The sequence below is a fragment of the Hylobates moloch genome, unplaced genomic scaffold (genome assembly GCF_009828535.3).
Source record: "Hylobates moloch isolate HMO894 unplaced genomic scaffold, HMol_V3 SCAFFOLD_5, whole genome shotgun sequence".
Lineage (NCBI taxonomy): Eukaryota > Metazoa > Chordata > Mammalia > Primates > Hylobatidae > Hylobates > Hylobates moloch.
In genome coordinates, this window is record NW_026652280.1 from 99,189,311 (window position 1) to 99,213,402 (window position 24,092).

The 24,092-nt window shown below is 52.4% G+C and overlaps 3 protein-coding genes across 6 annotated transcripts in view; 1 reads left to right on the forward strand and 2 right to left on the reverse strand.

Moving 5' to 3' along the window:
- Positions 1-959: 959 nt before the first annotated feature.
- RAB25 (RAB25, member RAS oncogene family) lies at positions 960-10,359 on the reverse strand. Its single transcript, XM_032154207.2, has 5 exons — positions 10,076-10,359; positions 5,106-5,301; positions 2,982-3,175; positions 1,711-1,791; positions 960-1,304 (listed from the first exon to the last, which is right to left on the reverse strand). The coding sequence occupies exons 1-5, from the start codon at positions 10,116-10,118 to the stop codon at positions 1,177-1,179; spliced, it is 642 nt and encodes a 213-aa protein (XP_032010098.1). The 5' UTR covers positions 10,119-10,359; the 3' UTR covers positions 960-1,176.
- Positions 10,360-13,073: 2,714 nt separating this feature from the next.
- LAMTOR2 (late endosomal/lysosomal adaptor, MAPK and MTOR activator 2) lies at positions 13,074-17,133 on the reverse strand. Of its 2 annotated transcripts, XM_032154208.2 has the most exons (4): positions 16,930-17,132; positions 16,462-16,624; positions 13,517-13,606; positions 13,074-13,269 (listed from the first exon to the last, which is right to left on the reverse strand). In XM_032154208.2, exons 1-4 carry the CDS (start codon positions 16,995-16,997, stop codon positions 13,213-13,215), a joined length of 378 nt encoding a protein of 125 aa, XP_032010099.1. In that variant the 5' UTR covers positions 16,998-17,132; the 3' UTR covers positions 13,074-13,212. The 2 variants fall into 2 exon arrangements, with proteins under 2 accessions (XP_032010099.1, XP_032010100.1); XM_032154209.2 differs by lacking the exon at positions 13,517-13,606 and having other exon boundaries at positions 16,930-17,133.
- Positions 17,134-17,376: 243 nt separating this feature from the next.
- The window catches only part of UBQLN4 (ubiquilin 4), a 22,339-nt gene continuing 15,623 nt past the window's right edge, over positions 17,377-24,092 (forward strand). For 2 of the 3 annotated variants that reach the window (XM_032154210.2, XM_032154211.2), the window contains exons 1-5: positions 18,090-18,318; positions 20,065-20,216; positions 20,595-20,812; positions 21,389-21,651; positions 23,324-23,482. In XM_032154210.2, the coding sequence (XP_032010101.1) occupies positions 18,211-18,318; positions 20,065-20,216; positions 20,595-20,812; positions 21,389-21,651; positions 23,324-23,482 (900 nt within the window). In that variant the 5' untranslated portion in view covers positions 18,090-18,210. Of the gene's footprint in view, positions 17,458-18,089; positions 18,319-20,064; positions 20,217-20,594; positions 20,813-21,388; positions 21,652-23,323; positions 23,483-24,092 lie in introns of those variants that run through there. The other variant, XM_058439178.1, reaches the window with a different exon arrangement.

A 24,092-nucleotide genomic window follows, 5' to 3' on the forward strand; every position in this document is an offset into this window, starting at 1 on the left:
CCTGGGCGACAGATCGAGACTTCGTCTCAAAAAAAAAAAAAAAAAAGAACAGGGGAAGGTGAGGCAGGGTGACAGAGATGCTACCTGGACAGCCATCTCCCAGGCTCCATGGAAAGGGGGCAGAGAGCTAAAAGACAGGGACCCTCCCCATTTACCCCACCAGATTCAATCCATCCCTCTTCTTTGGGATCAGGAAGAAGACTGGTTGGGCTCAAGTTTGTAATCCCAGCACTTTAGGAGGCCGAGGCAGGCGGATCACCTGAGATCAGGGGTTTGAGAGCAGCCTGGCCAACATGGCGAAACCCCGTCTCTACTAAAAATACAAAAATTAGCCAAGTATGGTGGCGGGTGCCTGTAATCCCAGCTGAGGCTGAGGTAGGGAGAATTGCTTGAACCCGAGAGGTGGAGGTTTCAGTGAGCCGAGATCACACCACTGTACCCCAGCCTGGGCAACAGAGTGAGACTCCATCTCAAAAAAAAAAAAGACTGGATGGAAGACTTGGACCTTCCACCTCTCAGGCTTAAAAACCCCATCCCCAGTACACACCTACAGGACTGGCCCCAACTCCCTCTTCTCCCCTTGTATCTCCCGCTGCCTCCTCCCCTTGCCCCTGGCATTGGAGTGACCTCAGTTCTTGGCACCAGGGCCCTCAGCACCAGATGGTGCCCGCCGATGGTTTCCTTTGTCTCGCCTTCCAGATACCCCCTCCCCTCCATGCTCTCCTCCCTCCCCCACCTGCCCTGGGGGTTGGCAGAGGGAAGGGCAGGCACCTCCCATCCCCTTGGCACTGTCCCCAGACCACAGAACTCCAGAGGCAGCTGGCCCTGAGGGGCAGTAGGTATGGTGGGGAAGACAGAGGAAGGGGATTAGGGACTCAGAGGAGGGGCCAAAGTTGAAGGGGAGGCACAGACAAGGAGAAGAGGGAGGAACAGACAGGAGGCAGCAGAATGACCAGGCATTGATATAAAACAGCTTTATTTGAGGGTCCTAGTCTGTGAGGGGTGGACAGATAAAAGAGGTATTTGTGATAGGGCATGAAGACCTTAAGACCCTGAGGGTGCTGTGAACAGGGAACAGTCTGATATCTGGAACCAAAGGGCAAGGAAAGGTCCTGGGGCTGAAGTGGGGACAAGGGGCACCAAAAAGCCAGTGGGGGCAGGTGGTGCTGGCCAAGGTCAGAGGCTGATGCAACAGGCTCTCTTCTCCCCAGGGCCAGGCTCTTGCCCAGCCTGGGCACTGCCCAGAGTGATGGCATTGGTCCGGATGCTGTTCTGTCTCTGCTTGGACACCTTCGCAAAGATTTCTGTGAGGGCAGAGGGCAGTGATCAGGCCAGAAGATTTAGAGCCCATGCTCCCTCCTCCCCAACCCCCCATACATACTGCATGCGCCTTCTGAGCATGGGGGTGGCCACACTTGCAGGAGGTTTTGCAGGAAGGAAATGAAGTGTGGACATAGGGGTCCTTTCTACTTACTTGGGTGGAGAAGGAACCAAGAGTCAGCCCCATGGGGAGTGTGGCCTGTTCCCTCCCTGAGCTCCAGGTTGAGAGGGAGGCACTGGGGAGGGACTGAGGGGGACAGGCAGTGGTGCCAGGACCCACAGAGGAGCTGAGAAATTAGCTGGGGTGAGGGCTGAGTGTCTGCATTCCTACTGCTGCCTGCAGAAGCCACGGGGGTGGAATAGGGGTGCAGAATAAAGGTAGGCTCTAACCTTTCAGGACAGTCTCAAAGGCTAGCTCAACATTGGTAGAGTCCAGGGCTGAGGTCTCCAGGAAGAGCAGTCCATTGTTTTCTGCCAGGAAGGGAAACACACCATTAATTGTGGGAGTCAAAGGCAATAATAATAATAATAATATTAATGTTTGCTATATACATTTGCCATGTGCTAAACTCTTGGCATGTAGCAGATCATTTAATCCTTAAAACAACTTACGAGGTAGGTTCATTTAGAAAACTGAATCCAGAAACACAAAGAAAACAAATAAGGGGCCGGGTGCGGTGGCTCACGCCTGTAATCCCAGCACTTTGGGAGGCTGAGGTGGGTGGATCACGAGGTCAGGAGTTCAAGACCAGCCTGGCCAAGATGGTGAAACCCCCGTCTCCACTAAAAATACAAAAATTAGCTGGGCATGGTGGCGGGCGCCTGTAATCCCAGCTACTCGAGAGGCTGAGGCAGATAATTGCTTGAACCCAGGAGGCGGAGGTTGCAGTGAGCCAAGATCGTGCCACCGCACCCCAGCCTGGGTGACGGAGCGAGACTCCATCTCAAAAAAAAAAGAATAAGGAAATTGCTCCATGTCCCACATTTAGTAACTGGCCAACAGCAGATGGGAGACTGGGCCATGGGACTCCAGAACACCCTTAACCACCATATTGTGCTGCCTCTAAACCCAGAAAACTCCTGGGAAGCCTATCCTCTCCATAGGATCTTTGAGCATTACAGGGTGGGGCTGCCTTAAAATTAACTATGGGCTGGGCACAGTGGCTCACACCTGTAATCCCAGAACTTTGGGAGGCCGAGGCAGGTGGATCAACTGAGGTCAGGAGTTCGAGACCAGCCTGGTCAACACGATGAAACCCCATCTCTACTAAAAATACAAAAAAGCCAGGCGTGGTGGCGCACGCCTGTAGTCTCAGCTACTCAGGAGGCTGAGGCATGGGAATCACTTGAACCCAAGAGGTGGAGGTTGCAGCAAGCCAAGATCGCACCACTGCACTCTAACCTAGGCAACAGATTGAGACCCGGTCTCAAAAAAAAAAATCAATAAAGACAATCTCAGGGCAAGTGGTGGGACATCATGGGAGACACAGGGTCCCAAAGGGGAAGTGCTGGGAAATCCTGAGGAAGAGGGGATGGGGTAGAGGACTGTATGGAGGAAGGCCAGGCTAGGGGTTCTATGGGTGGGGGCAGGGCCTGGGAGGCTGCAAGGGGAAGGTGGGGTAAGCTTGGAGGAGTCAGCCTGGGTAGTGGCAGGCTCTCACCAGCAAACATTCGGGCCTCCTCAGTGGGCACTTCCCGGGCCTGGCTGAGGTCACTTTTGTTACCCACGAGCATGACGACGATCGTGGCTTCAGCATGGTCATAGAGCTCCTTCAGCCATCGCTCCACCACAGCATAGGTCTGGTGCTTGGTTAGGTCAAACACCAGGAGGGCCCCCACTGCACCACGATAGTACCTGGGTGCGAATGAGAAGGATGGACAGAGATACAATCAGAGGTATCGGACCCAGCCATGAGCAGAGCCATCAAGCTGGAACACCTGGGATCAGAGTACTAGAGATCAGGAAATACAGAAACTTGCCTCCAGGGGCCCAGAACCCAACAGAGCAGCCCAAGACTCCTCTGCCTTCCAGGGACACTAGTCTTGGAGCCTCTAAAGTTTCACCTCCCTCAGCCAGGCACGGTGGCTCACGCCTGTAATCCCAGCACTTTGGGAGGCCAAGGCGGGTGGATCACCTGAAGTGAGGAGTTCGAGACTAGCCTAACCAACATGGAGAAACCCCATCTCTACTAAAAATACAAAAATTAGCCGGGCATGATGGCGCATGCTTGTAACCCCAGCTACTCGGGAGGCTGAAGCAGGAGAATTGCTTGAACCCGGGAGGCAGAGGTTGCAGTGAGCTGAGATCGCTCCATTGCACTCCAGCCTCGGCAACAAGAGTGAAAATTTGTCTCAACTAACTAACTAAATAAAGTTTCACCTCCCCGCTCTAAAATCTCCATTGGCTTCCTCACAGCCAGCCCCTCTACTTTCTCAGGTTCTGGTCCCGATTTTAGCCCCTACTCTCCACCAATGCACATCTGAGCTTTAGCCAACTCTGCCACCTTCAAGATCTTCCTCACGTGGCTCCTTAACAGTGGCCTCTTCTCTCCTGTGGCCATCTTTCTAGGATTAGCTGAATGCCTACCTCTTGCAGCAGTCCCTGGCCTGACCATTCAAGGCATCACGGAAAGCATCCAGTCTCCCTCTTGGAGTTGGATGGGATGTCTTCAGACTAGTGATGTCTAACTCCCAATTTATTGATGAGTCAACTGAGGCTCATAAGAGATCAGGTAACGAGGAGCGTGTGTAACCAAAGCCCCTGACTCTTGCTTCCTGTCCCCGGCAAGTGCTATCCACCCCATACACACACAAACAGACCCCATTTTACATGCTTAGGCCTTACACTGACTGGAAGACACTTTTTTTTTTTTTTTTGAGACGGAGTCTTGCTCTGTCGCCAGGCTGGAGTGCAGTGGCACGATCTTGGCTCACTGCAACCTCCACCTCCCAGGTTCGAGTGATTCTCCTGTCTCAGCCCCCGAGTAGTTGGGGTAGGGCGATTTCGGCTCACTGCAACTTCCGCCTCCCGGGTTCAAGCCATCCTCCCGCCTTAGCTTCCCAAGTATCTGGGACTACAGGTACGCACCACCAAGCCCAGCTAATTTTTCATATTTTTGGTAGAGATAGGATTTTGCCATGTTGCCCAGGCTGGTCTCAAATTCATGAGCTCAAGCGATCCACCCACCTTGGCCTCCCAAAGTGGTGGGATTACCGGTGTGAGCCAACACACCCAGCCTAAGAGACACTTTGGATGTGGTGTCAGGAGGCCTAACCTGTGTGTCCTCTGAGTCTTCATAAAATGCAGATGCCAGGTTCAGCTTTTGGCCATCTGTGGTTAGATGAAAATTGCCAAGTGCAGAGCATTGTGCGGAAGTGAGGGGGCGCTCTGGATCCGTGCAGCTCGCCCCCATCCTAGCTCCACCCTGATTTCACCTTGCTTGTATTTATACATAAGTTAATTAATTATAGCACTTTACTCCTGTGGTACTTTAAGGGTTACATAAAATGCCAAATGTAAAGTGCCTTGTCCCTTCCTGGACACATAGCAAAGGCTTAGTAAGTGGCAATGATTCCTGCTTTTAGTAGTACTAGTCAGTGTTACTATATCCTGGCTTGTGCTGTTTCTGTTTACAGTACCTTTTACCTTCTGTGATCTCCATCCCCACCCCCCAGAGCCCACTGCTGAGCCCCCTTGCCTCCTCCTCCCCCACTTCTCCTCCAGAAGTGTTCCTTGACTTCCCCAGAACTCCCACCACCCAGCAGCCCCCCGGGCCCGGGCTCACGCCGAGGTGATGGCTCGGTACCGCTCCAGGCCAGCTGTGTCCCAGATCTGAGCCTTGACAGCAGCGGTGCCCAGCATCACAGTGCGGGTGGAGAACTCAACCCCGATGGTGGTGCGGCTGTCGTGGCTGAACTCATTGCGCGTGAATCGGGAGAGTAGATTGGTCTTCCCCACACCTGATTCGCCGATCAGCACCACTAAAGGAGTGGAGAGATAAGGGCTGAGCATGGGGTAGAGCAGCTCCAAGCCCACCTGAGCTTGGAGGGTCTGCCCAGCAGAAAAAGGGAACTGAGCTCAGAAAAAAGATTAGGGAACGGAGTCTCCTGTGAGACTGGAGTCTGCAACTCTGCATAATGCATCTGTCCTGGTGGGCAGGAAAGCCAAGAGTTTAAAACAAACAAAGGAGCTTGACGGGTATAGCCTGGTCTGTTGATACATGGTTGCAGAGTCAGCCTGCATCTCTGGTGAGAGAGTGACATCTGTGGGCTCTTTATGAGTGTCATGCAGAGACATTACTGTTGTGTGTGAATATGGAAGGGGATGGTGGGAGGTCGGGGGGTGCACAGTTCTGGACTAGGACTTGGAGTATGAGAACATTGCGCTTGTCTCTATATATATGAGCTGGGAGGACAGGTGGGAGGTTTGGTGTGTGTGTGTTTGCATAAGGAACAGAGGTGTGAATCGAAGTGTGGGTAAGGAGAAAGTTTGGCAGTTGACACATCTGTGGGTGAGAGGAAGGCATGTGTGCTCATGTGTGTGTAAGAAGTTAGGTTCCAGTTGTCCCTAAGGAGGGGCAGTCCCGCATGGTTAAGAGCATGGGGCTGGGTGTTAGACCAGCTATGTGTTCCTTCAGCAAGTTATTTAACCAATCTGAGCTGTTCTTTTCATATGAAAAATGGGGAAGACATTAGTATCTACCTTAAGGGTTATTGTAGGAAGTAAGTGAGATGTTGCCCAGGATATAGTAAGTGTAAAAATCATGACTGGTATGATTGTTGTTAGCAGGCCAGAGTTTTCCCTTTGGGTTTTCAGAGACAAGGATCCACCTGAGGGGCCATGAAGACCCTTTAGACTGGTGGGCAGCATCTAGGGCCCAGTCTTACCCATCGTGGATGAGCTGGGGGCTGGGGTAGAGTGTAGGAGGCTGATGTGAGTACAACCCACAAATTGCACTGGCACTGAGCTGAGCACACAGAATTAGAGGAGGCCACCCAGAGTGGTTCTGGAAAGGCAGGCTGGCACCCAAGGACTGGGAGTCACATATTGTGGGCTCTGGTCCCTGCTCAGCTTCTAACTAACTGTGTGAACTTGAACAAGTGACTCACCTTTTCTCAGCCTCAGTTTCCTTGCTTACACAACTTATAAAGGCCTCCTCCAACTTTAAAAGTTCCTTAGCTGGATGTGGAGGTTCACGCCTGTAATCCCAGCACTTTGGGAGGCCAAGGCGGGAGGATCTCTTGAGCCTACAAGTTTGAGACCAGCCTGGGTAACACGGTGAAACCCCATCTCTACAAAAAATGCAAAAATTAGCCGGGCATGGTGGCATGTGTCTGTAGTCTCAGCTAATTGGGAAGCTGAGGTAGGAGGATTGCTTGAGCCTGGGGGATGTTGCAGTGAGCCGAATTTGTGCTACTGCACTCCAGCCTGGGTGACAGAGTGAAACTCCGACTCAAACAAAAGAAAAAGAAAAAGAAAAAAAAATTAGCCAAGTGTGGTGGCACATGCATGTAGTCCCAGCTACTCGAGAGGCTGAGGTGGAAGGATTGTTTGAGCCCCGTAGGTTGTGGCTGCAATGAGCTGTGATGGCATCACTGCACTCCAGCCTGGGTGACAGTGAAATTGTGTCTCAAAAAATAAAAATAGGCTGGGCGCGGTGGCTCAAGCCTGTAATCCCAGCACTTCGGGAGGCCGAGGCGGGCGGATCACGAGGTCAGGAGATCGAGACCATCCTGGTTAACACGGTGAAACCCCGTCTCTACTAAAAATACAAAAAATTAGCCGGGCGTGTTGGCGGGCGCCTGTAGTCCCAGCTACTGGGGAGGCTGAGGCAGGAGAATGACGTGAACCCGGGAGGCGGAGCTTGCAGTGAGCCGAGATCGCGCCACTGCACTCCAGCCTGGGGGACAGAGCAAGACTCCGTCTCTAAAATAAAATAATAAAATAAAATAAAATAAAATAAAAATATATTTAAACATTCCTTATTTGCAAAGGACAGTATGGAAAAGCTGGAAATAATATGGATATGTGTGGGTAAGAGGATGTGTGTGCGTGCGTGTGTGTGTGTGTGTGTGTGTGTGTGTATATGTGTGTGTGTGTGTTCCTGCCTCTTCCCTACTGGGCACATCTCTCTCATCCCTCTCAGTGGGTAGGCTCTCAGCCCTAGCTTCATACCGCAAAGGTGCTTAGGGCAAGGGCATTGAAGTCAGACTTGTGGCCTTTTGTAAACTACTTTGCCTCTAAGTCTCAGTTGTAAAGTGGAGATACTAATGGTTCATGTTTACAGTGTACTGAAGGCTTACTATGTGCCAGGCAGTGTCCTTAAAAGCTTTACATATATTACCTCATTTAATCCTCATAACAGTGCCATGAATCCCATTACTATTTTCCCTGTTTTTACAGACAAGGTGCTTTGGGGTCAAATGACTTGCCCAAGATAACAGGGCTAGTGTTGTAAACACAGAGATGTGCTGGCCAGATCAGCCTTCAAGGAAGGACTTGCCCCAAGCTGCAGACAGGCTCCAGCTATCAGCTCCTTCAGCGCCTGCCTCTGGTGCAGAGAGCAGCCTCACTGGAAGTCATGCCTTTTCTGGGCAGCCTACACCCAGTGCTCAAGCAAGGTGAGGCAATCACAGAGCTCCCCGCCATTGACCCAGGTTTTGTCCAGCCTGTGTTGCTGTTTGACTTCTCCCTCTGCCCAATTATGTTTCTTCTCCCTTCTTTTCACAGGTGCTGACTTGTAAAAAAACATTGAGCTGGGCTCGGTGGCTCACGCCTGTAATACCAGCACTTTGGGAGGCCTAGGAGGGCGGATCACAAGGTCAAGAGATCAAAACCATCCTAGCCAACATGATGAAACCCTGTCTCTACTAAAAATACAAAAATTAGCTGGGCATGGTGGTGCACACCTGTAGTCCCAGCTACTTGGGAGGCTGAGGCAGGAGAATCACTTGAACCCAGGAGGTGGAGGTTGTAGGGAGGCGGAGATTGCAGTGAGCCAAGATCGCTCCACTGCACTCCAGCCTGGGCAACAGAGCGAGACTCCGTCTCAAAAAACAAACAAACATTGAACACCCCAACTTCTTCTCAGCGTCTGCTTCTAGGGACCCCGACCCAACCCTCGATACTTTTTTTTTTTTTTTTTTGTAGACAGAGTCTTGCTCTGTTGCCCAGGCTGGAGTGCAGTGGCACAGTCTCGGCTTACTGCAACCTCCGATTCCTGGGTTCAAGTGATTCTCCTGTCTCAGCCTCCCAAGTAGCTGGGATTACAGGCACGTGCCACCACGCCCAGATAATTTTTGAATTTTTAGTAGAGACAGGGTTTCCCCATGTTGGCCAGGCTGGTCTGGAACTCCCGACCTTAAGTGATCCGGCTGCCTCGGCCTCCCAAAGTGCTAGGATTACAGGCGAGAGCCACCGCACCTGGCTGACCAACCCACAATACTTGTAAGTGGCAGGGCTGAGATCTGAACCCAGTCTGGCTCCTGACCACAATGTTACACTGCCCCTCAAAATAAAATATGACTTTTGGGGATTGTTATGGTATTAATGAGGTAGTGGCTGGTACATAGTAAGTGCTCAATAAATGGTAGTTCCTCATATTATTGCCCCAGACTATTGCTAACCCTTTCCTTCCTGGAAAAGATGCCAGTAGTACAGGCTCCCCAGCTCAAGGGCGGGTTCTGGAGTGAGAGTCCCAGCACAAGGGAGGGGCCGGGCTGAGGTTGGGAGAGGCAGAGGGGTAGGGTGGCTGGAGAGTCCACCCTGCCCTAAAGGAAGTATGAAGGTGGGGCTGGGAAACAGCAAAGGGACCAAACACAGAGGCTAGAAAGATACATGCATGCTTCCAGGGACAGCCAAGTTGAGCCCAGTGCCTGGTATGCAGGTCCAGTGAGTCAGCCAAGGGCCAGGCAGACGGGGCTACAATCCTAGGAGTCCTCCGGATTCTATCAGACTCTGCGGCAAACTCATGATATTTTCTGTCTTCCCTATGTATTTATTGCCCAGCCCTATAATGGGTATGTCTCTTCTTTCTCTCCTTCCCTGTACACCTGCCCAGAAAAGATGACTTTCTTCCTCTTGTTTGCTGGTTTCCCTTTCTTCTCAAGAGAGAAGTCCTGGCTGGGTGTGGTGGCTCATGCCTGTAATCCCAGCACTTTGGGAGGCCGAGGCGGGTAGATCATGAGGTCAGGAGTTCCAGACCATCCTGGCCAATATGGTGAAACCCCGTCTCTATTAAAAATACAAAAATAAACCGGGCGTGGTGGCAGGCACTTGTAGTCCCAGCTACTCGGGAGGCTGAGGCAGAAGAATCGCTTGAACCCAGGAGGTGGAGGTTGCAGTGAGCTGAGATCATACCACTGTACTCCAGCCTGGGCGACAGAGCAAGACTCCGTCTCAGAAAAAAAAAAAGAGGGAAGTCCTTTCTGAAGTCTGACCTCCATCTCTTGTGCTGCACTGGCTGACACCAGGGATTTGGGTTTCTATTAGGAACGGGGCAGAGGAGCCTAACTCAGCACTCTTAAGGAGGAATCAACATCATTATTTACCACAGTAGAGCATACTCAGAAGCTCCCTGACTTTTGCCCCTGCAACCAGACCCTCCCCCACTCCCTGCAGCTGTATTCTGAAGGAATGAGGAGCCCCAGGAGGTCTTGGTAAGAGATAAAAAACAGGAGGGGGCCCTCTCTGGCTCTATTCAATCTCTTTCTGGGTCTCTCAGGCTTCCTCTTGGCTTCAGGGAACCCAACTCACCCTTGAAGACAAAGTTATAATCTTCCTCAGTTCCATTCCCCATCTTGGCTCCGCATGGAGGGTGCAGGTGTCTTCGGAGACAGAGGTGACAAGTCTGTGTGTTGGCTCAATGCCCTCAACCCTCAGCTCTCAAAAGATCTGGTCCTGCCCCTCCTCTCATTGGGGGTAAGGGGACTTCTGCAGCCAGAGGAATTGGGGGCCAACTCAAGGTTAGGCAGGGCCTAGGAAGGATCAGCTTTGGCAGGTGGGGGTGCTGTAAGGAAGCTGAGAGGACGGAAGCTGAGAACAGGAAGAGCGGGGTGGCTGGAGACCTGGGGCCCAGGTGGGTGGAGAGACGATGACGTCAGACAGGTTTGACAGGTTGGGTGTCTGCTCTCAGCCTGGGCTCCCGCAAGCCGGAGAACCAGCTCCAGCGCAGGGGCGGGGTGGGGGGCAGGAAGCTAAAAAGGGACAGAACTTTCAGAGACAGGACCTTCAGAGACAGCCCACTGAGGGCTGAGTGTGCATTGCTGGGCTTCTGGAATCTGTGGTGAGGGCCGGTCCCCCAACTAATGAGCAAGAAATAGCCCCTCAGAAACCCACTTGAGGCCAGGCGCGGTGGCTCACGCCTGTAATCCCAGCACTTTGGGAGGCTGAGGTGGGCAGATCACCTGAGGTCGGGAGTTCGAGACCAGCCTGACCAACATGGAGAAACCCCGTCTCTAACTAAAAACATACAGAATTAGCTGGGCGTGGTGGCACATGGCTGTAATCCTAGCTACTTGGGAGGCTGAGACAGGAGAATCGCTTGAACCCAGGAGGCGGAGGTTGTGGTGAATCGAGATCGCGCCCTTGCACTTCAGCCTGGGTAACAAGAGCGAAACTCCATCTCAAAAAAAAAAAAAAAAATTAGCTGGGCATGATGGTGGGTGCCTGCAATCCCAGCTACTTGGGCGGCCAAGGTAGGAGAATTGCTTGAACTCAGGAGGCCGAGGTTCCAGTGGGCTGAGATCGTGCCACTGCACTCCAGTCTGGGCAACAGAGACTCCTTCTCAAAAAAAAAAAAAAAAAAAAAAAGGCCGGGCGCAGTGGCTCACACGTGTAATTCCAGCACTTTGGGAGGCTGAGGCAGGCGGATCACAAGGTCAGGAGATGGAGACCATCCTGAAGGAATGAGGAGCCCCAGGAGGTCTTGGTAAGAGATAAAAAACAGGAGGGGGCCCTCTCTGGCTCTATAGTAGAGACGATGAAACCCTATCTCTACTAAAAATACAAAATATTAGCCGGGTGTAGTGGCAGGTGTCTGTAGTCCCAGCTACTGGGGAGACTGAGGCAGGAGAATGGCGTGAACTCAGGACGCGGAGCTTGCAGTGAGCCGAGATCGCGCCATTGCACTCCAGGCTGGGCGATGGAGCAAGACTCCGTCTAGAAAAAAAAAAAAAAAAAAAAAGAGGCCTGGTGCGGTGGCTCCCACCTGTAATCCCAGCACTTTAGGAGGCTGAGGCCAGCGGATCACGAGGTCAGGAGTTCGAGACCAGCCTGACCAACTTGGTGAAACCCCATCTCTACTAAAAATATACAAAAATTAGCCAGGCATGGTGTCGCACGCCTGTAATCCCAGCTACTCAGGAGGCTGAGGCAGGACAATCACTTGAACCCTGGAGGCGGAGATTGCAGTGAGCCAAGATTGTGCCATTGCACTCCAGCCTGGGTGACAGAGCAAGAGAATCTGTCTAAAAAAAAAAAGAAAGAAACCCACTTGGTCTGCTTTTCCTTCAGAGCTGGCAGGGGGGTACACTGGGGGAACCAGAGTAAGGGATATTGGACCAGGGGCTGATAGAACACCAGTCACCCTGCTGAAATGCAGAGTTGCGGGAGCTGCATCATGGCCACAGTAACTTCTGCCCTTCCTTGACAGCCCAGGGCCTGGGATGGGCAGTGTTTCTCATCTTGGGTGGAGCTGGGACTCCAAACCTACCCACTTCTCTGGGATGGGTTCCTTTATATGGCACTGGGGAAGGGGGCTAGTAGCTCCCTATACAGACCTGCTTTAAGGATATTGGGTAGGCAGAGACCTGGGGCAGAAACAGACAGCTGGGGTGAGTGGTCTGAGTGTAGGAGCAGGATCTGGAGATGAAGGCCTTTGGGAGGTCTGGGTTATTTCTACTCCCTGTACAGGACCTGAGGCCTCACAGCAAAGGCCTCTTGTCTACAAACGGCTTCAAGATCTGGGGAGGGTCTGTGTAAGCACATGAACACCTGGAAGAAGAGGAAAGGGATAGCTTGTTCTAGGCTGTTAGGGGCACCCTCCCAACCCCAAGAATAGAAAAGGCACTCACTGGCCAGTCGAAGTGGTTCATATCTATAATCCAAGCACTTTGGGAGGCAGGAGGATGGCTTGAGCCCAGAAGTTGGAGAACAGCCTGAGCAACATATTGAGACCTCATCTCTACCAAGAACAACAACAACAACAACGAAAAACAAACCCTAAAAAACACAAAAAACAAAAACCCAAAAATTAGCCAGGCATGATGGTGTGTGCTTATAGTCCAGGCAACTCGGGAGGCTGAGGTAGAATCACTTGAACCTGCAGTGAGCTGAGACTGTGTCACTGCATTACAGCCTGGGCAAGAGGGAGAACCTCTCAAAAAAAAAAAAAAAAAAAAAAAAAGGCACGCACCCCACCAAACCTGAAATGATAGGAGACACTAACCTCTCAGGGCCTTTATATTCTCTGTGCAACACAACCCCTACCAGACCCTTGCACCTCTGAGCTCACTCCCACGGTTTTGCCTATGAGGTGGGTAAGACTCTGTTCTGAGCGGCAGGGTCTAGGTGAGGTAATGCCGTTGGTGAGGACAAGGACTATTTGGCCTAACTGCCAAGAACCATTGTTCGCCGGAGGTCATGGTGAAGGGGTGGGTAGAAGTCCATCCTTGCAGAACATGAGGAATCCTAGAAGCGATGCCTGCTTCTTCCTATCTTCTCCGATTCCTCCCATCCAAGAAAGTAGCCAAGACACATGACAGGAGTTGAAGTTTATTCTTGGAAAAAACAAAGTCCCACCCTCCCCCTATTGTGTAAGAAGGTTCTTCTAGGAGGCCCCGCCCCTCCAAATGGTCATTTCTCTTTTCTGACCCCAGCTTCCACCAATGCCATTAAGATGCCGCCACTTGGGTGAGGGGCTCCTCCAGGTACTGCACCAAAGCCTGGGCCTGCAGAGGGAGAACAGGAATCAGTCTCGCACATGGCCTGGCACTAGGGACCCTAAATCCACGTCTGCTCCCAGTGCCACAGGGAGCAACCAGCCCCCAACCCCCACCTGCTCTTGGGAGCTGGCCCACACCAGAAATGGACTGAGTAGACATGAGGACTCTAGAAACAGGGTCCTGGTGGGAGTGAACACAGTGCAGAAGCACGAAGGCTGGGCCCAGGGCTATGGAGGGATGGGCACATACACACCTTGGCCTTGAGCATTCCAAAGCCCACGGTCTCCTTGGCATACATACACAGCAGAAGGTTGGCCACTCGGGTGATGGCTACACGGCCTTCCTGGTGGGGGTGATATGATGGGATGTGATGTTCTGCTTGGCATCCTTAGCACCCTCCTTCCCCAAAGGCTTCTCTGGCCCCAGAGAGACTATATCTTCCTCCCCTGCCCTGGGCACAGCAGGAGGTTCAGCGGAAAAGCTTTTGGCCACAGCCCTGAACATGGGGTTCTGAGCCCAGGTTCCAGCCTCAGCACAGCCACCTACTAACCATGTTATTCTGGGAAACTTAGTCTCTCAGAAATTCAGTTTTTCTTTCTGTAATCCCTACCTTATCCTAGTTGGTGAGGGTGCTAATACCATGAAATTTCAGATCTGCCAACAGTTGTCCAAATGAGTGATGTTATTACTATGAGCTCACCCCACAGACACTGAGAGGGGCATGGGAGCGGTAACCCAACTGATATTTCTCCTCTTTTCCCATGGTAATGTTTTTCAAATTGCAGATTTGACCCCACGGTTAGGAGATAAATTAAGAAGGTTGATCAGCATTAAAAAACAAAAAAGAAAAAATGAAGTATATTACATGTAGTAGGAAAAGTATTGTTTCATGACTTTTGTTTTAGTGGGTCTATGTGCGTGTTGAGCTCTGACTTAAAATGTCTTTCTTAAAAAATTTTTTCCTATTTATTTATTTATTAAAATTTTTTTTGTAGAGATGAGGTCTTTTTTTTTTTTTTTTTTTTTTTTTTTTTTTTTTGAGGCAGAGTCTCGCTGTCGCCCAGGCTGGAGTGCAGTGGCGCAATCTCGGCTCACTACAGGCTCCGCCCCCCGGGGTTCACGCCATTCTCCTGCCTCAGCCTCCCGAGTAGCTGGGACTACAGGCGCCCGCCATCTCGCCCGGCTAATTTTTTGTATTTTTAGTAGAGACGGGGTTTCACTGTGTTAGCCAGGATGGTCTCGATCTCCTGACCTCGTGATCCGCCCGCCTCGGCCTCCCAAAGTGCTGGGATTACAGGCGTGAGCCACCGCGCCCGGCCTGAGATGAGGTCTTGTTAGGTCACCAAAGCTGGTCTTGAACTTTGGCCTCAGATAATCCTCCAGCCTCAACCTCCCAAAGTGTTGGAATTACAGGAGTGCAGCACTGTGCTCAGCCTTAAAATGTATTTCTTTTTTTTTTTTTGAGATGGAGTCTTGCTCTGTTGCCCAGGCTGGAGTGCAGTGGCGTGATCTCGGCTCACTACAACCTCCGCCTCCTGGGTTCAAGTGATTCTCCTGCCTCAGCCTCCTGAGTGGCTGGGATTACAGGCACGTACCACCATGCCCGGCTAATTTTTGTATTTTTAGTAGAGATGGGGTTTCACCACGTTGGCCAAGCTGGTCTTGAACACCTGACCTCGTGATCCGCCCACCTCGGCTTCCCGAAGTGCTGGGATTACAGGCGAGAGCCACCCGGGGCCCAGCCCCTTAAATTGTATTTCTTATGGCTGGGTTGCGGTCAAAATGTTTGAAAGCTATTGCCCTATAGCACCAGCTCTAGGCATCCAGTAGGAGTCATAGTTGAACTAAAAATGGCATTGGTTGTGCAGGGGGTAGGGGAGAGTAGGCAGTTGAGTTACAATGAAGATCCTTCCTGGAGAGTTCACCCTCTGGCCAATTTGAAAAAAACAAAAGTAAGTTCAGTAAACTTTTACTAGGTATTTATTGTATGCCAGGAACCAAGCACTGCACTCCCTGCCTCTCTGACCTCATCTCCTACTACCCTCCTCCATTCTCACGCAACTCCAGCCATACCAACCAACCCTGTTGATCCTTGAGCAGGCATAATTCTGCCTTAGGGCCTTGGTACTTGCTGTTCTGTCCAAAATATTCTTCCCTCAGATAGCCACATGGCTTGTCCCCCACCTTTCTTCAGATCTTTGATCAAATGTCACCTTTTCAGTGAGACTGTCCCTGACACATACGCCCAACAAACTCATACTCTTTCACTTCCCTGCCTTCTCTCCATTGCATTTTCAATACCTAATATATACTACATATTTTATTTATTTTAAAAAATGTGGTCGGGCACAGTGACTCGCGCCTGTAATCCCAGCACTTTGGGTGGATCTCTTGAGCCAGGAGTTTGAGACCAGCCTGGGCAACATGGCAAAACCCAGTCTGCAAAAAATGCAAAAATTAGCAAGGTGTGGTGGTGCATGTCTGTAGTCCCGGCTACTCAGGAGGCTGGGGCAGGAGGATCACCTGAGCCCAGGGAGGTCGAGGCTGCAGTGAGTTGTGATCGTATCACTGTGTAAGATTTATTAGGGCTGGGGGTTTTGTCTTTCTGTTTGCTATTTTTTCCCTAGTCCTGAGAATACTGCAACGACCTAAATACTTGTAGACCGAACAGATACTAAGAAGTTCACAATCTAATGGAGACTTCCCCTTTCTGGACTTCATTTTCCTTTCTTTGAAAGCTTAAGAGGTTGGACTAGGGTCTGGAGACTGCCATGGTTCTCTGAGTCGGTGAAACTGGGATGACAACACTTTGTGTTTGCAAGTCATTCTAATGTTTATACCCATTATTTCATTTGACTTTCACAACAACCCATGAGGGGAGCGGGGAGAGGGAAATTGTCTTCTCCTTAAACATGAGGTAAGGAAGCTGACAGAGGTTAAGCGACTTACCCAAGGTTCCACAACTGACAAGTGGATGGCTGAGACCAGAACCCAAGTCAGACCTCTCAGGTCCAGGGATCCTTCCTCACCACCACTTGATGAATAGGGTCCTGCCTATTACAAATGCTGCTGCAGACCAACTCTTAGTAATCTTCTGGAGATCCTGTCCCTGCCCCTCCAACCATCCAGGATGGGGTCCAGGTCGCCCCCTTGGGATCCCCTTGGGGGACAGGGGAAGTCTGGCTCCCCTCTCCATACCATGCAGTCCATGAGGATGAATTTGAGATTGTCTTCATTAAACGCTTGGTTCCCGTTCCGGTCGTAGGCGGCCCAGATGTTACTGGCTATGGCAGCGGTGACCCGGGCGTCAGTGTCCCCGTAACCAGAGTAGGCCAGCAGTGATCCCTCGTTATTCAGCAGCCTGGTGAGGGGCGGGGAGGGATAACGCTGTGCTCAGAGCGGGGAGTAAAACGTCTGGGTTTCCATCCCAAGTCCCACCAAGGGCACATCCAGCAAGGCTCTGGCCTGAGTGTGTCCCGGAACGTGCCCTAAGCACCCAGCACACCGGCTTCCCTTTTCGAGAGGGGACCTCCCAGCTGGTACCCCCAGCCGCTGCCCCCTCTGCCGCCTCCTCCCTTCCTGATGATCCTTCCCCACCCCTCCCTCAGAGAGCCGCGCGCCTCCCCACTGCAGCGCTCGCCGCTCGGGTCCGTGGTCCGCACTCACAGGGTGCTCTGGACGCCTCCAGTGTTGGCTTGGCTTAGCACCTGGGTCAAAGCCTTGGGGCGCAGCATGCCTACGGCTCCTAACCCTGGGCTTTTGCACCCAGATCTCCGAGGTGCCTCCCGCGGGCCGCTACCCGCTGCTTCCCGTAGTCCCGTTGGCCTGCTCCGGGACGCCCTGGGAGTTGTAGTTTCCTCGCCTGGCTATTATGGTTCCGACTCAACCCCGCCCCACCGCGGGGGACTCTGGGAATCGTAGTTCCTTGTAGCCTCGCGAGGCACCCTGGGAACTATAGTTCGCCTTTCCAGGCCGACCACGCGGTTGTTGGGGGGCGGAAAAGAGCGGGAGTGAAAGGACAGCAGTAGCTCTGGAAGGACATTTAACCCCTTCGGGGAGAAAGGAATCAACGTGTCCGCTTGGCAGTCCACGATTCAGTAATTATACTACATCCTCATATTTGTCAGGCACGCCTTTGGTTACTTTCAAAACAGTTTTCTCCGTTATGCACAATTCTGTGCGATGAGACGAGAGGTACTATTATTATTATCTTGAGGAAACCAAGGCTCAGAAAGGCCACGCAGCCAAAACCCAGCTCCCTGGAACCGTTCTTAACAGACCATTCAGGCCGCGATCCTCGGGGCTATAGGGTCAATCCCAGAGCTGAGATCCTAAGTGGACGTGCTTGGTGGGAAAACCCAACCTCCAAGTCGGGAAAGTCCCCTGGCCTGGAAGGGACTTGGGCTTCCAAGAAAGACCAAGTTATCACAGGGAACGGAGATAAAGCGGCGACACAGAAAGTCCTTTGTCCCGGAGCCGAGTTAGCCGCGGAGGGGGTGGGGAGGTTTTGGGCTGGAGGGGACCGCAACACGGCTCGGGCGGGCAGCGTTGGGTCGCGGTCTCCCGGGGGAGTCCGCCATCGCCCCCGCAATGAAGGGCACGCCCATTCCCACGCCCAGAGGCCCCCCAGGGGCCCCCGCCTGGCTAGACCGTGGCCGGGCTCCGGACCTGGGGCTTGGCCCTGGGCGGACCCCGCTGCAGTGGCCCCCCCGGTCCGCCCGGGGCGCTGTGGCTGCGGCTGGTCCGGAGGGGGCGGTGAAGCCTCGGGGAGGGGAGGAGAGGAGAGGAGAGGGGAGGGGAGAGGAGGGGAGGGGAGGGGAGGGAAGGGGAGGGGAGAGGTGGAGAGAGGGGAGTGTTGGAGGCGCAGAAGCCGAGCCGGGCCGGCCGGGCGGGCGGGGAGGAGGAGGAGCCGGGCGGGCTGGCGGGCGGCCGGGTGGCGGCGGCGGCATGGCGGAGCCGAGCGGGGCCGAGACGAGGCCCCCCATTCGGGTCACCGTCAAGACCCCCAAGGACAAGGAGGAAATTGTGATCTGCGATCGAGCCTCGGTCAAGGAGGTAGTACAGCAGGCGGGGGGCGGGGGGAGCGCGGAGGAGGGGTCTACGAAGAGATGGGGGGCCTCTCTGACGGTCTGGCGTCCCGGAGGGCCCCAGAGAGGAGGGCGGGGGCCAGCTGGGACTCCGAGGAGCTGAAGGGAAGGAGAGGCGGGTAGGGGACGCCCTGCGAGGGGAGATCTGGGGGAGCGTGGCGCGTGTTGGGGGGCGGGTTTTGCCTTGTGGCCTGGGGGCGTGGTGGAGAGTGAGGAGGGGACACCTTGCACCGGGAAGGGGGAAGGACCCTGGGTTTGAAGGGAGTGTGCCGGAGTGGGGGCCCGGGCTAGGTGCTAACTGAGAGAACGGGCCGGGGGCAGGCGGAGAGCGCCGGCGCCTACTCTGTGCCTCAGAGAACGCCCAGTGTTCTCTGAGCGACGGGGCTGTCGGGGGAGGATTTCCCTGTGCCCAGATCCTTCCCACTCTTTCAAATCGACGTGGTTACATTTGGTTCTCAGCTCTTCTGAGATTTACACGGTGTGCAGTAGGTGCTCAATAAAATCTCGTTGAATGACGGACTGTTGCCTGTGTTCGCCACCCCCTGTGGCCGCTCCATAATTTCACATAGGCGGGGCTTAAGATAGGCCATCTGGTTGGAAGAGAGGGATCTGGAAGCTGCCTCTGCTTAACAAGTGCACTGTTTTTACTTAAAGTGTGTGTTGTATTTTGTTTTGTGTTGTGTTTTGGAGGGGCTGGTAGAATTTGGGAAGTCTAACTCCATCCTTGCTCCCTCCCTAACCACATAGAATTACTAAATTTCAGAATTTAAATACTGTACTGTTCCCTACAAAGCTGAATTTGAAAACGGCTCTCATTGAGAGGCAGTGTGTTTAGTTAAGAGCCTGGACTTTGGTGTCAAGACCTGAGTTCTGGTCTGCCTGGGGCAAGTTACCTTACCTCGCTGATCCTCAGTTTTCTCATCTTTAAAATGGAGATAAGGCTGGGCGTGGTGGCTCACACCTGTAATCCCAGCACTTTGGGAGTCTGAGTCTGGTGGATCACCTGAGGTCACGAGTTCAAGACCAGCCTGGCCAACATGATGAAACCCCCGCCTCTACTAAAAATACAATTAGCCAGGCATGGTGGTGCGTGCCTGTAGTCCCAGACACTCAGGAGGCTGAAGTAGGAGAATCACTTGAACCCGGAAGATGGAGGTTGCAGTGAGCCAAGATTGCACCTCTGCACACCAGCCTGGGCTACAGAGCGAGACTCCGTCTCAAGATAAAAATAATAATAAAATAAAATGAAAATAATAATATACTATATCTTTAACTGGTGAATAGGTAGTGCTCAGTAACTGGCATCTATTTGTTGTAGTTGTTAAGAGAATACTGGGAATAGAGAGGAGAGAAAATTGGGTCTCAGAAGGCTGAAGGTCCAAAGCTGTTGAAGGAGTTGGGATGGGAGAAGGCTGCCCTGCCTCACAGAGAACTAGGTGGAGGGACTGAAGCTGGGAGGCAGATAGCAGCAAGGGCTTTCTAGGGTGGGAGACTCTGGGATGGAGCTGAGAGAAGAGCCTCTCACTGGTTCATCTCCTTTGTTAAGAAAGGAGATGCTTATTGCAGCTGGAGGAATGGCGTCGAGACTACAGAAAGGACTTCCCATGACTAGAGATGAGAGCAAGAGAGTGCAGAAGCTGTTGAAGAAGAGTCAGGGTCCCTGGTAGGGGGAGTCCAGGCAGCCTCCACAGTGACCTCTGCCTCTTGATCACAGTTCAAAGAGGAAATCTCCCGGAGGTTTAAGGCTCAGCAGGATCAGCTGGTCCTGATCTTCGCAGGCAAGATCCTCAAGGATGGGGACACACTGAATCAGCACGGAATCAAGGACGGGCTCACTGTCCATCTGGTCATCAAGACCCCTCAGAAGTAAGTTCAGGAGCAGAGCAGATCCAGCTTCTGATTGGGCCTCCCCATCTGATACTTTCTCACTCATTGCTCAACTGTACCCAGAGGGCCTAAGCTGAGGCCTAGGCAGATAGCTCCTGGATGAATATGATCTCATCTCTAGGGGAAGGGAACCTGATTTACCACTCCCAGAATGCCCTGAAGACAGATAATACTAGCTCCTTTCTCCCTCTGCTGGTTTACTGACTGCCCTCCCGCCATCAACCAACTCCAGCCTCAGGACTGCTCAGGAGGGGGCTTGGGTTAAAATAGTAGTCCCATAGCAAGTACAGAGATTTTCGCGGTACCTTCCCTCTTCTAGTGCTCACTCCAACAGGATTCTCCTTTCTCTGTCCTCAGGGCTCAAGATCCAGCTGCTGCCACTGCTTCTTCCCCCTCCACACCTGACCCTGCCTCAGCACCCTCCACCACGCCTGCTTCACCCGCCACCCCTGCCCAGCCCTCCACCTCTGGCAGTGCCTCTTCGGATGCTGGCAGTGGAAGCCGGAGGAGCAGTGGTGGGGGGCCTTCTCCAGGGGCTGGGGAGGGATCCCCCAGTGCTACTGCATCCATACTCTGTAAGCCCTCAGAGAGGAGAGCACAATCTTGTTTGGGGTTGGGGAGTTGGGGAAAGCCAAGAGGAGGGAGAAACAGGAGTTCCTGCTCCTGGTTTGATGGGGATAGGGGACCCCATGACATAGAGTTCCAGACATTGATAGTTGATTCAAGCTGGGGAAGAAACTAGTCTGAGCAGTTCTCAGAGGTGGGGACCATGGCTAAGGGTTAGGAGTGAGGGGAGAAATGGGGTTGGGGATGTGGGGAACCCTAGGTAAAGGGAATGGAAGACCCTGTGAGTCTGGGGAAAAGTTGGCTCCAGCAGTAGCCAGATGGGCCACTCATTCAACAGACCATTGCTGGTTGCCTTCTCTCTGCCCAGTTCTATGTTTGGCACAGCCTCAGCCTTCAGAGAGGCCTCAGTCTAGTAGGCTCACATTTTTTTGCCAGGAGTGGATCAGGGCCAGGCTGTGGGAATGACTGGAAGAGGGACATGTGAGAAGCATTTGGGGCGTGTCCTGGAGATCTGAATTCAGTGGCTCTGGCTAAGTGAGGACAGGGCTCTTGTGACAGACTGTGACCCTGACCCCTTCCCACAGCTGGCTTTGGGGGCATCCTGGGGCTAGGCAGCCTGGGCCTGGGCTCTGCCAACTTCATGGAGCTGCAGCAGCAGATGCAGAGGCAGCTGATGTCCAATCCTGAGATGCTGTCGCAGATCATGGAGAACCCCCTGGTCCAGGATATGATGTCTAACCCTGACCTGATGCGTCACATGATTATGGCCAACCCCCAGATGCAGCAACTGATGGAGCGGAACCCCGAGATCAGCCACATGCTCAACAACCCTGAACTCATGAGGCAGGTGAGTATGAGAGGGCTGGAGAGCTGGAGGACACTGGTGCCCAGCCATGCCCTGCCCAGCCTTTCCTACCTTGTCCTACATTGATTTGTTCATTCATGTATTCAGCAGTTTTGAACACTGGAGGTACAGGGATGAAAAGACAGGCCTAGCTTTTCAGGAATTCCAGGTGTCAAAGGGAAGTGGGACAAGTAAACCGGCAATTAGAATATAATGTGGTCATTGCTATCATAAGGATAATCACAGGATCCTCTAGGAGCATAGAGAAGAGCTCCTGACCCTACCCTGAGGCTTAGAGGAGGCCTCAAGAAATGTCACCAAGCTGAGACCCAAAGGAGGAAGACGAACCAGGGGGAGAGGAAGACGAACCGGGGGAGAGGAAGACGAACCGGGGGAAAGAAAGAGAAGAGCATTCAGGGCCGAGGGACAGCAAATATAAAGGCCTGGGAGTGAAAGATAGTAGGTTGTTTGGGGAGCACTGTGGCTGGGCAGGGCCCAGTTGGGAATGGAGAACCAGGGGAGACTGTTGCGATGTTGCTCTTTGGGAGTTCCAGCTCATGGTCCGCTCCACCAGAGGACCAAGGTAGCCGATCTTCCCAGCAGGGCTGTGGACACCAGTGCTGGACTCACCAGAAGATAATTTATGTAAGGTCAAGTACTTGTGAGTGTTTTGTTCACTGTGTAGAACAGTGCCTGGTGCGTGGTAGTCATGCAGTAAATATTTATTGAATGAATGAATTACAGGACAAGAGATCAGAGTTCTGGGAAGCTGGGAGTATCAGTTATAAAGGAGTCTTAGAAAAGGCAAGTGTGGAGCACATTTGGGAAGGAGAGGGAAGGTATTCCAAGTTGAATGGGAACAAGTAGTTACACTTATTTTTCTGTGATGAACTCCCCTGGCGTTGACATAGCCACCCCTTGTTGAGATTGTGCCATTGGCTCCATAGAAGAAAGCCCCCATCTTCAGTGTTTCTCAAGGTTCAGGCAGGCCAAAGACTTGGGCGTGGAAATTACAGGGTGTCAATAGCTTTATTCCAGCTTGAATCCTTTCCTTCCCCAACTTGCAGTCATTTACCAGGAATCACAGTATGGTCTTGGACAGACCAACCAACCTGGCTTTGAACACTGTCTTCACCACTCAGTGACTGTGTGTCCCAGGGCAGCAAGTCAATTAACATCTCTGAGCCTATTTGCTCATCTGCAAAATAGGGACAGAAATAAACACCTGAGATGGTTATTGTGGAGATTACATGACTTGAATTCCGTAAGCTACTTGGCCCTGTGCCCATATACAGTAGGTGCTCAGTAGATGTTAATTTTCTCTTCTGCCTCCTCCCCTTTCTTTCTGTGTCTCTTCTGACTCAGTTTCCTTGTGCACCCTGACACTTCTTTGGACACTCTGAGCCTAAGGGAGGGAAGCTGCTGCCCTCACTTCAGCTGGGATCATTGTCCTCCACTAGAAAAAGCCAACCAAAATACCCACAGGGAGGCAGGCTTGGAACCAAGATTACAGTAGAGGAAGGAAGTCCAGTTTACTCTACTCCCTGTCACTGTGGGGCAGTTCCTGGGCCCTGGTCCTGATCCTGATACAGACCCCCTTCCTCAAGGCCCACCTTTTTCCTAGGTTGATGCTCCCCTGATTCCGGGGCCCATTTTATCTCTCTCTCTTGATCAGACAATGGAGCTTGCTCGGAATCCAGCCATGATGCAAGAGATGATGCGGAACCAGGACCGGGCCCTGAGCAACCTTGAGAGCATCCCTGGAGGGTATAATGCCCTCCGCCGCATGTACACGGACATCCAGGAGCCCATGTTCAGTGCTGCCCGGGAACAGGTGGGATCAAGGGCCAGGGTAGTGGGTTGGGCTGTCTGGGCTTGAGATTCCCTACCCCCACCCCAGGCAAACCTGGGTCTGCTCTTCTTTCTTTCCCCAGTCCCCTGAGGGGTGGGCCTTGGCTTGAAGGCAGTTCTCAACAGTACATATCTGGGGATGGTCCAATTTGGCATGGACAAAAGATAAGCAGAGGTCCTTGTGGAAGTGGGTGAGGCATAGCATCCAAGGAACTTGACATCCTGACAAACTTCTTGTACCAGGGGTTCAAAGGTCACGTGGCAGGCCTGAGGTCAGACGCCAGCCCTGATACAGCATGTCTCAAGTATGGTCCATGGATCACCTGCATCAGAATCACCTGGGGAGCTTGTTGATCATGAGAATCCTGGTCCCCACCTTTGAGCTACTTACTGAATCCATTTCTGGGGTTGGGCCCCAGGATTATACACTTTTAAAAATGCTTTATGAATCCTATTCAAGTACACACAAAAAAATAGATAAAAATATAACATTCTTTTTTTTTTAATCAATGTTGCCCTAACATGCTGCCATATATAATTTCAGTGCCCTTTTGGTTCTTTCTTTCTTTCTTTTTTTTTTTTTTTTTTTTTTG

What these genes read in the sequence shown, in the direction of transcription:
- RAB25 (XM_032154207.2), bottom strand. Translation starts at nt 10,118, where the DNA reads ATGGGGAATGGAACTGAGGAAGATTATAACTTTGTCTTCAAGG. An exon ending in TTATAACTTTGTCTTCAAGG is followed by an intron (nt 5,302 to 10,075) that starts GTGAGTTGGGTT and finishes CCACTCCTTTAG; the next exon opens with TGGTGCTGATCGGCGAATCA. An exon ending in GGAGGCCCGAATGTTTGCTG is followed by an intron (nt 1,792 to 2,981) that starts GTGAGAGCCTGC and finishes CCTTCCTGGCAG; the next exon opens with AAAACAATGGACTGCTCTTC.
- LAMTOR2 (XM_032154208.2), bottom strand. Translation starts at nt 16,997, where the DNA reads ATGCTGCGCCCCAAGGCTTTGACCCAGGTGCTAAGCCAAGCCAACACT. An exon ending in TCATCCTCATGGACTGCATG is followed by an intron (nt 13,607 to 16,461) that starts GTATGGAGAGGG and finishes CACCCCCACCAG; the next exon opens with GAAGGCCGTGTAGCCATCAC. An exon ending in TTGGAATGCTCAAGGCCAAG is followed by an intron (nt 13,270 to 13,516) that starts GTGTGTATGTGC and finishes CTCCCTCTGCAG; the next exon opens with GCCCAGGCTTTGGTGCAGTA.